The sequence below is a fragment of the Triticum urartu genome, chromosome 3A, assembly GCF_056163025.1.
Source record: "Triticum urartu cultivar PI428250 chromosome 3A, HENAU_Tu73, whole genome shotgun sequence".
Lineage (NCBI taxonomy): Eukaryota > Viridiplantae > Streptophyta > Magnoliopsida > Poales > Poaceae > Triticum > Triticum urartu.
In genome coordinates this window covers 72,945,319-72,954,997 of record NC_141875.1, presented here as the reverse complement: position 1 = coordinate 72,954,997, position 9,679 = coordinate 72,945,319, and the positions used below count along the sequence as shown (strand labels likewise).

Genomic DNA, 9,679 nt, shown 5'->3' with positions numbered 1-9,679 from the left:
TGGAAGCGTGCACTGGCCGAACGAAGCTCCGATACCAACTATGATGGCCATGGATCGATCGGATCTAGTAGAGGAGGGGTAGGTGAGGTAGAGGTAAGCTTGGGGAAGGACACATGGAAAACAAAATCTTAATTCATTTCTTTGATTCCTCTTACCTAGTGTCGCCCACGGTTTATACCCCACTGTTACAGCTCAACCTCACGCACTCTACACCACACGCACACCTACCCAACCACATCGGGCTTACCGACAAAGAGCTGACTCTTCTCCGCCCTCGTGGCTCACTCTCAGCCATCTTCTTCACTATTCTTTCTAGGACTCGCCGATACGCTGCCACGGCAGCTGTTTTGCTCTGCCATGACACTTGTCTCAGTTTTGCTGGCATGGTAGCCTTTTCATCTTTCTCTGCCATGTCAGCATGTTTCGACTGTCTTGACAATTTCTCGTGTCAGGGCCATGTTGATACTGACATGACGGAGCGAGGGAGGAAGCAAAACGTGTCATACGGGCGGAGAGCACGGTGGCCGAATAGAGAAACGACCGACGCTCAGAGCATCTATAGTCGAGCGCCTCAAACCCGACTCATACGCCTGGGCGGGCCACCCGATCACTGTCCGTTCGGAAAATTTTGACCCAAATGGGCGCCTCAAACGGGCCTCAAATGCCCGGGCTGACCGACACCCCTCATATCCAGCCCAAATATGGGGCGGATATGGGGGCGCCCGGGCACGACCACCACGTCGGACCCGACAGCCCGACCCTATCCCAAATTACACCAAATCCACCCCGAAGACCAGCCAGATCCATTTGCTATCTCCTCTCTTCTTCCTCCTCCGCATCCATTCCTAGCCTCTGCGCCGCCAGCTCCGACAGAGCAGTCCTCTCTCCCATCCATGCCGCGAGGGACGTCGTCGGCGGCCTGGATGCCACTGTGATACGTCCGACAACTCTCTGGCTCCGCCTTGTGCTTGATGTGTTCGACACATTGTCCGACCGGTTTTTTCTGATTTTGCTAGGGAAAACAATGGATTTCGATGCTCCGTCCGACGAGGAGTATGGACCGACAGAGCTTGACCAAATGATTCAAGATGAGTTCTTCGATTCTTTGGATTCGAACAAAGAAGTGGACATGGTCATGCTCATGAGCATGCAAGAGAAAATAGACCGGTAGGTGGAGCATATTCTCAACTTCAAGGGCTCAATCAAAGGCAGAAGAGTGATCAACCGAGACATGGTGTTCGGAGCAAAGCTACTACACAGGGACTACTTTGCTCCCAAACCTACTTTCCTGAATGATCCATAGTTTCGTCGCTGTTTTGGCATGCGGAAACCATTGTTTTTGCGCATTGTGGAGGGAGTGGAGGCACACGACAACTACTTCAAGCTCACAAGGGATTGCTATGGACAACTCTCTTTCTATGCCAAGCAGAAGTGCATGGCTACTCTAAGGATGGTTGCACTTGGTACTGCTGCAGATGTCGTCCGTGAGATGGTTAGGATGGGGGAGAGCACATGCTTGAAGACTACTATCAAGTTTGCCCGCGCCGTGGTGGAGGTGTTTGGACCTGAGTATCTCAGAGAACCAAATGTGCATAACACAGAGAAGTTGTTGGCTATTGGAGAGGCAATGGGGTTTCCAGGAATGCTCGGATCAATTGATTGCATACATTGGCAATTGAAGAACTGCCCCAAAGTTTTGCGGGGAATGTATCAAGGTCACACCAGAGAGGCCACCATCATACTAGAAGCGGTGACATCACATGACTTATGGATTGGCATGCTTTCTTTGGAATGTCAGGTTCTCACAACAACATCAACGTGCTTCAACAATCTCCAGTGTTCATGAGGCTTTGCAATGGGGAATCACCTCCGTGGAACTACACTGTCAACGGCTGAGAGTACAACATGGGATACTATCTTGTCGATGGTATCTATCCTCAGTGGGCGACGTTTGTGAAGACCATATCCGAACTGCATGACAATAAACAGAGCCACTTTGCAACAATGCAGGAAGCGACTAGGAAGGATGCGGAGAGGGCATTTGGTGTGCTTCAAGCTCGTTGAGAAATTGTGCGGAGCGCTGCAATGATATGGGAATCATAAACTTTGTGGAAGCTGATGACACATTGTGTTATTTTGCACAATATGATTGTCGAGGATGAGGGTGATGGTGTAGCCTAAACCCATGATTTCGAGGCACCTGGAGAACAAGTTGAAATCTTGGAAGATCAAGATGCAGCTCAATTTATGAAGTTTCTGCAGATGCATCAAAATCTTCGAGATCATCAGGTGCACATGCAGCTACTCAATGATCTTGTGGAGCACATGTGAACCCATAATGGCAACCAATGAGGTAATACTTGAGTTGTGCACTTTAAATAAATTTTATGTACAGGCTATCTATACTCCGTACCAATATTTGGTATTTACGTGCGACATTGTCTTTTATGATCGACGTGCACAGATTTGCATGGATTTGAGATATGTGGATTTTTTTCTAAAAAAACGAGGATAATCCCGGTCTCTGCATCAGAATGATGCATGCGGGCATGTATTATTAAAAATGCAAAATCCAGCAGCCAAACAAACTCGACTCGGAAATAAGATGAAAAACACCCTAAGGACGAATACCTTGCGACAGTAACTTCTCCAGATAGCCACTAACCCTATGTTACAAGACACAACAGCGATAAAAATACACAACTCCTAGGCTACGCCTTCAAGAAGGAATCACCACACGTGCGTTGATGATGGTGAGTCCATCACAAGGTTGAACTTCGGATTCTCATCCCCAAAGGCAAGCTTCAATCCACCACCTTCAACAAAGACACGACACAGGCGCGCGATGACATAGCCCGATCTGAGATCTTGTGTTTTCACCGGAGTGCATAAAATCATCGTTGAAGCCTCCTATACCATCCGCCCTTATCAGTCTACCGACACCTCAATAGCTGGATACCTCTAGAAAAGACAACGGAAGATAAGGACGTCCCATACCACCTGCCTCCCGCTACTGCCGCACCACCTTCAATCCAACAATAACACGCTAAACATGAGCCCTCCACCAGAGCCACCGTGCATCACCTGCCGATAGCAAGCATGACTTGACGTCTCCACATAAGATGTCGTGCGTAACATCCACCGGTAGCGCATCGACCGGTGGCTTCGCCTGCCGCCAACAGGCACTGCCTGACAACTCTAAAAGAATCACATGTGTCACCTGCCGAGTCGCATCGAATCCAATATGTTGATGAAGGGGACGTCCTATACGCCACTAGCCTCAGAAGGCCGTCACCACCTTGAGATCCAGACTCCGAGCCGCCCACACGACCCCGGAGTCCGCTGCCGTTGATGAAGAGGGGACGCCGCCCCGATTCCGGGTGCTACAAGGAGCACCCGCCATCGCGCCAGCCACTATCGTCATTCATACAACGCCAACCGTCGTCGGAATCCCACATCAAGCGCCGTCGATGCCGGAGGAAGGTCTGACCGCCACGCATGTCCTGTGGCGAGCACAAAAACGAGATCCCAAGATCCGCCGCCACAAGGACCCACCACCTGGCCCTTCAGCCGCGACGAAGGGGACGCCACCACCACTATGGCCGGATCCGGGCCAGCCGTCGCCTTCGCCATCACCAAGAACGGATCCGGGGCGGACGTCACCGCCGCCACCGCCACCGGCCACGCCCAGCCTAACTCCACCCGCGCCGCCGTGCCTTGGATCAACATGACTCCATCCCTGAAGCCGTCGTCCCGCGCCGCACGGCATCGAGCGAGGAGAGGAGAGATCCCCGCCGCCGCCTACGCCAACTAGATCGGCGACTGCGAGGGAGGGAGCTGGAGGAGGCCTAGCCCCGGCCGCGGCTAGGGTTTGCCCCCTCGGTTGCTCGCGGGAGCGACGCGAGGGGGTGCGCCTTTTGCGGTGATTTACATGCGTAATATAGACACCTGTAAAATTAATAGGTGCGGCAGGGAAACGGTTACTTGGTTGAGATATGTGGATGACGGGAGAAAAATATAAGGACCTGTCTGGATGCGTCCGCGAATGTGCTCGGACGCGTCCGCTGATGTATAGGGAGTCGGATTTGTCAAGTCCAATTATAGATGCTCTCATGAAGAGCCGGAAGAACACGGTGGAGATGGGAGCGATATGGCTTGCATCCCGAATGATGAAGCCAAGGCGAACACGAAGATGATTGCCGGCCCTTTTGGGATTCCCTTTGACCCGTCCTCTTTGAGTGAACGAAAGACCAAGGAAAATTCGCTGCCATCATACGCGACCCACCCATCCATCCACCCCACATGCGATTAGATTCGGATGACATCAATCAACACCAACAAAAGCATATAAAGTGCTCAAAGGCAGACCACACCAACGCACAACGAAAAATAAATAGAAGTCCATACAGAGAGGAATCGCGCATTGTTTTTTCCTGGTCCAGAGACCCAGGCCGCCCGCAGCCACCAGAGATCGCCTCCGCTTTCGTGCCCCTCGCAAACCTCCTTCCAAATTCCACCAACCTCGAGCCTCCGCCCCTATATATCGCCCCCCGGCGCCAATTCGGCGATCCACCAGCCACCTCTGACTCTGAGCGCATCCAACAAAGGAGTCGCGTCACAGTCTACGCTAGCGGCCACGAATCGGGGCGGCGGCGCGCTGCGAGAAAGAGCGGAGCAGGCAGCCGCAGGGGATCAGGCTGGTGGTGGGGAAAGCGTAGCGGCGGCGGCATGGAGAGCTCGACCTCGAGGACGAGCCTGAATTGCATCAGCCTGGCGGACCCCGACATCCAGAGATCGGTCGCGCTCCTCAAGCAGGTTCGTTTCTTGATAATCGAAAAGAATTTTTGTTCCATGGGCGCATGAACAGCGGAAAGCTGGTTAGCTTTCTTTCTCCAGAAAAAAGTCGGCCACGGCTCAATTATGTGCCACCTTTTTTGGGGTTATTTAGCTGTATGCGGAGTTTATTTCGTACAAGCATGCTCGTCAATTTTCTAAAGAGAAAGCCTGTAAGATGGTGGGAAAGTGCTGGTTCACGAGGCAGGTTAGCGAGGCTGGGTTGCAATCATTATAGAAGAGGAAGACAAAAGTGGTTACAGTTGGTGCATAAAAGTTCAGCAAAAAGCAATGAACTCGGCCTCTGCTTATTTCAGTAGTATAGTTATTATTTATTAAACACACTAGTAGTATTGAATGGTACTTACTCTGTGAAGAAATATAAGAGCGTTTAGATCACTACTTTTGATCACTAACACACTAGAAATATAAGAGCGTTTAGATCACCACTTTAGTGATCTAAACGCTCTTATATTTCTTTACGGAGGGAGTACTTGTCATTTGCCAGTTGTTGCTTTGACCTCGTACATGGTCTGTGTAGAGCATTCTGTGTTCAGAAAACAAGGATCGTTAAGAGGTAGTGACCGAGAGTGACGCCATCTTACAGTTTGTTAAGGTTTATTGTGTTTCAAGAAAAGTGCAATTTTGTCAAGGATCGTTAAGGGGTAGTGACCGAGAGTGACGCCATCTTACAGTTTGTTAAGGTTTATTGTGTTTCAAGAAAAGTGCAATTTTGTCCCCAAGGACGTGGACGGCATTTAAATTTCTATTTATTGTATTGAGTGGAATCTTAGAAATGTGCAGGGGGGAGGCTTGCCTCATATAATCCTTCCCCTAGACCCCACCCTGCTGGTGTGGGAGCTTCTAGCACGGGGTCTGTTCTTTTAGGTGGAGTCTTAGAAATACATATACAAACTATTTGCAGTAGCCAACATTTTCAAATAGAATCCTGATTATGCGAGCCTTGACCTCTTGCATATATTCTGAAAAGGGACATGTGTGCTTGTTATTTTGAGAAGATGTCAACTGTAAGACATCAGTTCAGTCAGTATTACTGAATTTCTAGTTCCTAGAAGTAGATAGCTAAAGTAATCCATGCAGTAAAGATTTCATTTTGGGAATAATAATTTTCTACTTGTATGGTCAATTAATTTCCAATACCATTTTATATGTGCCATGTTTTCTTGCCGCTTACTCCCTTAAATAGCTAAGTTTACTCACCATCCTCTAAAATTCCAGCCATCGCAAACTATGGGCTTGCTCCATTATTGCATTGCATATCAGGCAGCAAGAAATGGACCACTAAGAATGCCATGATGCAACCTTCTTTTATATTTAAGTACTGAAAACATGGTTAATGTGCTGGAAGCTCTGTTTCTTCTAATAGTTTTGGACCATATTGTTCCGTAAACAAATGCTCCGTATTTTTTTCTTAGGCATGCTTGGATTCAGGCTTCTTCTATGTGCTGGATCATGGGATAAGCCAGGAATTCATGGACGAGGTTTTTGCCGAAAGTAAGAAGTTCTTTGAACTTCCGAACAGTGAGAAAATGAAGCTTCTCCGAAATGAGAAGAATCGAGGGTATACACCTATGCTAGATGAGATTCTTGATCCAGAAAACCAAGTGAATGGTACACTATCGACTTCCACATGTGTTGCTACTTGCTACACTTAAGCTCACCTTTCTTGAGTCACCAGCATCATACAAGCAAACATCACTGCAAGAGGGGTTTCTTACAATTGACACTTATGTCCCCTCTTTAGGTGACTACAAGGAAGGGTATTATATTGGTGTTGAGGTACCTGCAGATGACCCACAGTCAAATAAGCCATTTTATGGTCCAAACCAGTGGCCTTCCGAAGGTAATTTATCTCTGTTGTCAAGTACTTTTTTTTACTAAAGCACCTCTTCCGAAAACTGAATAATCAATCAATAGCAAGACATCTACAATTATGCTTGTAGCTAGTAATATGCTAATGGACTGTGGGTTCTATTAACATTGTACCGTTGGTGTTTGGCACCTAAAAGTAACTCTTACATGGTCCTTTTTACTTACTTCACATGTAATTCTCTTATTGCTCTCACAGAAGTTTTGCCCAAATGGAGGGAGGTGATGGAGCAATATCACAGGGAAGCATTGTAAGTAGAAACCTAATTTATATTGCTTGGTTTTAAATTTAACATTTCAAAGTGGTAAATGATTATCCATAAAGTTGGAACTGACTGAATGTGAATGAGTAAGTAGCATGCATGAGTCATGTAAACCTGTGTTTGCAGTCAAAGAAAATAGCTTCCAAGTATTCATGCAAATGCCCTTTTTGGATTTTTGTTGTAGCCTCTAGTGAATGAGGTTTTATTTATTGGATCAGAGGTGAACTCTATTCTTAGTTGGCCTGCTTTCTATTGGTTTCAGGAGAGTGGCCAAATCAGTTGCAAGGATCATTGCTCTTGCTTTGAACCTAGATGCGGACTTCTTTGATAGACCTGAAATGCTTGGCGATTCGATAGCCACATTAAGGCTCCTGCACTATGAAGGTGGACAAAAAACAGGTCATGCCTTCGTGTCAAATGATATTTATCCAGCATGAATCATGATGAATTCTTCCATTTGATGTTATTTTTGTCATCAGGTCAAGTGTCGAATCCTTCTAAGGGAGTTTATGGAGCTGGTGCACATTCGGATTATGGCCTGATCACTCTCTTAGCAACTGATGATGTAGTTGGTCTCCAAGTAAAGCATCTTGAAACATGGCCTTTTCTTGTATTTGTTTTTACATTTTCTTAACTGGGATTTGCCATCCGAATTCTGCAGATATGCAAGGACAGGAATGCTCAGCCTCAAGTATGGGAATATGTAGCTCCTGTGAAAGGGTTAGCCTGTTAACCTGATTAGATTTATGTCTCGTTCTTGATTGATGGTAACGGCGTGAAATTTACCTGTTAATCATAAGTTAAAAACCCTCACTCTTTTGGTCTTTGTTTCGCAGCGGCTTTATTGTCAATCTTGGTGATATGCTCGAACGCTGGAGTAACTCCATTTTCAGGTTTGTGAATCTATGTCAGTGTATTCTTAGTTCATATTGTCATTTCAATATTGTGCTTGCAGATCAAACTGTGTATTCAGGGTAACTTGGATGACATAAATGGCTTTTGTGGTTTGGTTATTATTTTTATACTTACTTACGATACAATAATCATTTTCACAATTGTAGGTCCACTTTACATCGAGTGGTCCTTGATGGACAAGAGCGTTACTCCGTAAGTTTGTTCTCTTGTGTAAATATGTGAAAATCATCTATATCCGTGTGTGTGTGACAAACGCTGTACCAGTGAAAGCAAGTACTAGTTGACCTACTGTGTCATCTTTGTTCATGCAATTAATAACATAAAGCTCCTTTTAAAAAAAATTATATATGCTCCAAGACAAACCCAGAATTATACCATAAAAAGGTTGATTTTAATCGTGCTGTTTCTTTCTTTCTTGTAACAGATTGCCTTTTTCGTGGAACCAAGCCACGACTGCGTAGTCGAGTGCCTGCCAACCTGCAAATCGGAGACGAATCCTCCAAAGTAAGTTTTAAATCCTACTACCAACAATGACTAAAGTTGATCACTTATCCATCTCATCAGCCATGACATACACACAAAGCCTAAACTTTTGCGATCTCGCTGTCTGATCAGGTTCCCCCCAATCACTTGCTCGGCGTACCTATCTCAGCGCTACAAGGACACGCACGCAGATCTGAGCACTTACAGCGACGGCAAAGCCTGAAAGAAGAAGCTCTGGTTTTTGCCCTGTCCCCCTTTTTTTGCCTTCCCATCTATCTAGTATGACGTGTAATGTTGCAAGTGGCAATAAGAATGCCCTTAGGATGGAGGATGGTAATGTTGTACTGCTAATGTGCTAATATCAGTGTAACCATAGCTGTGGAGATGTCATTCATTGTTCATGTGGACATGAACAATGGTTGCCTTCTTTCTGAATGTGTACAAGTTCCGAAGTTTATTGCTCACCGTGGCCTTGTCTTTCTGAGTTTTTGGGATGATAATCTGGGCGTCTACATCAGCATCATACCTCTCTTTCTGAGTTTCTGGGATGATAATCTTGGCGTCTACATCAGCATTATACCATACCATTTTTGTGAAGATGTCGTACTACTGAGGGTATGTCAGAAATCAACACAGATCGTCCGAGTGTGCGGACACACCCAACACTCGGTAGGCACGGCAGGGTTTTCCTTCCCGTGTGGCTTTGGACGGTGATGCCCGTGGTGCAAGTTGTACTTTTCAGCAAACTGAAAAATGTACTTTTCTAAATGGATGAAGTCTTAAAGAATATCTAGAAAGAGCAGCTAGTTGACGAGCGCTCCTTCAGGAGCCTCACAACGATTGGCGTCACTTGACGCACTCTCCGCCGTCGCCACGTGTCGCGTTCTAGACGCTTTCTTCGGATTTTGTTTTTTCTTACACGCGTTTTCGGCTTTTTAAATAGTTTCTCCCAGGTTTTTTCGACGAGTTGGTTTTCATCAGTCTTAGCTTTTGAAAAAAAATGCACGAAGAAATGCATTTTCTTTTTCTTTTCTTCCGCAAGAGGCACGGTTTGCTTTCGCGAGAGGCACAGCCATGCCTCTCGAAAACAAAAAAACTCATTATTTTTTTCCTACCATCAGAGGCACGGTTTTGCTTCCCTGAGAGGCATGACCGTGCCTTTGGAAAACGAAAAAAACATTTTTTGTTTTTTTTCTTCTTCCGCGAGAGGCACGGTTTTGCTCATGCCTCTCGAAAACGAAAACAATACGTGTTTTCTGGTTTTTTTTTTCTTCCGCTAGAGGCACGGTTGTGAT

At 46.4% G+C, this 9,679-nt stretch overlaps 2 protein-coding genes across 3 annotated transcripts; both read left to right on the top strand.

Annotated features, from left to right (window-relative positions):
* Positions 1–1,321: 1,321 nt before the first annotated feature.
* Positions 1,322–1,896, top strand: LOC147978631 (uncharacterized). The gene is made up of 2 exons (XM_087514828.1): positions 1,322–1,715; positions 1,799–1,896. Exons 1-2 carry the CDS (start codon positions 1,322–1,324, stop codon positions 1,894–1,896), a joined length of 492 nt encoding a protein of 163 aa, XP_087370954.1.
* Positions 1,897–4,382: 2,486 nt separating this feature from the next.
* On the top strand, positions 4,383–8,848 carry LOC125542921 (kihadalactone A synthase LFS). 2 transcript variants are annotated; one of them, XM_048706145.2, is made up of 11 exons: positions 4,383–4,815; positions 6,270–6,465; positions 6,599–6,697; positions 6,923–6,974; positions 7,249–7,370; positions 7,466–7,566; positions 7,648–7,706; positions 7,823–7,879; positions 8,048–8,093; positions 8,326–8,405; positions 8,517–8,848. In XM_048706145.2, exons 1-11 carry the CDS (start codon positions 4,729–4,731, stop codon positions 8,605–8,607), a joined length of 990 nt encoding a protein of 329 aa, XP_048562102.1. In that variant the 5' UTR covers positions 4,383–4,728; the 3' UTR covers positions 8,608–8,848. The 2 variants fall into 2 exon arrangements, with proteins under 2 accessions (XP_048562102.1, XP_048562101.1); XM_048706144.2 differs by having other exon boundaries at positions 7,249–7,385.
* The last annotated feature ends 831 nt before the right edge of the window (positions 8,849–9,679 follow it).

What these genes read in the sequence shown, in the direction of transcription:
- LOC147978631 (XM_087514828.1), top strand. Translation starts at nt 1,322, where the DNA reads ATGCGGAAACCATTGTTTTTGCGCATTGTGGAGGGAGTGGAGGCACAC. An exon ending in TTTGCGGGGAATGTATCAAG is followed by an intron (nt 1,716 to 1,798) that starts GTCACACCAGAG and finishes TTGGAATGTCAG; the next exon opens with GTTCTCACAACAACATCAAC.
- LOC125542921 (XM_048706144.2), top strand. Translation starts at nt 4,729, where the DNA reads ATGGAGAGCTCGACCTCGAGGACGAGCCTGAATTGCATCAGCCTGGCG. An exon ending in CGGTCGCGCTCCTCAAGCAG is followed by an intron (nt 4,816 to 6,269) that starts GTTCGTTTCTTG and finishes TTTTTTTCTTAG; the next exon opens with GCATGCTTGGATTCAGGCTT. An exon ending in TCCAGAAAACCAAGTGAATG is followed by an intron (nt 6,466 to 6,598) that starts GTACACTATCGA and finishes TCCCCTCTTTAG; the next exon opens with GTGACTACAAGGAAGGGTAT.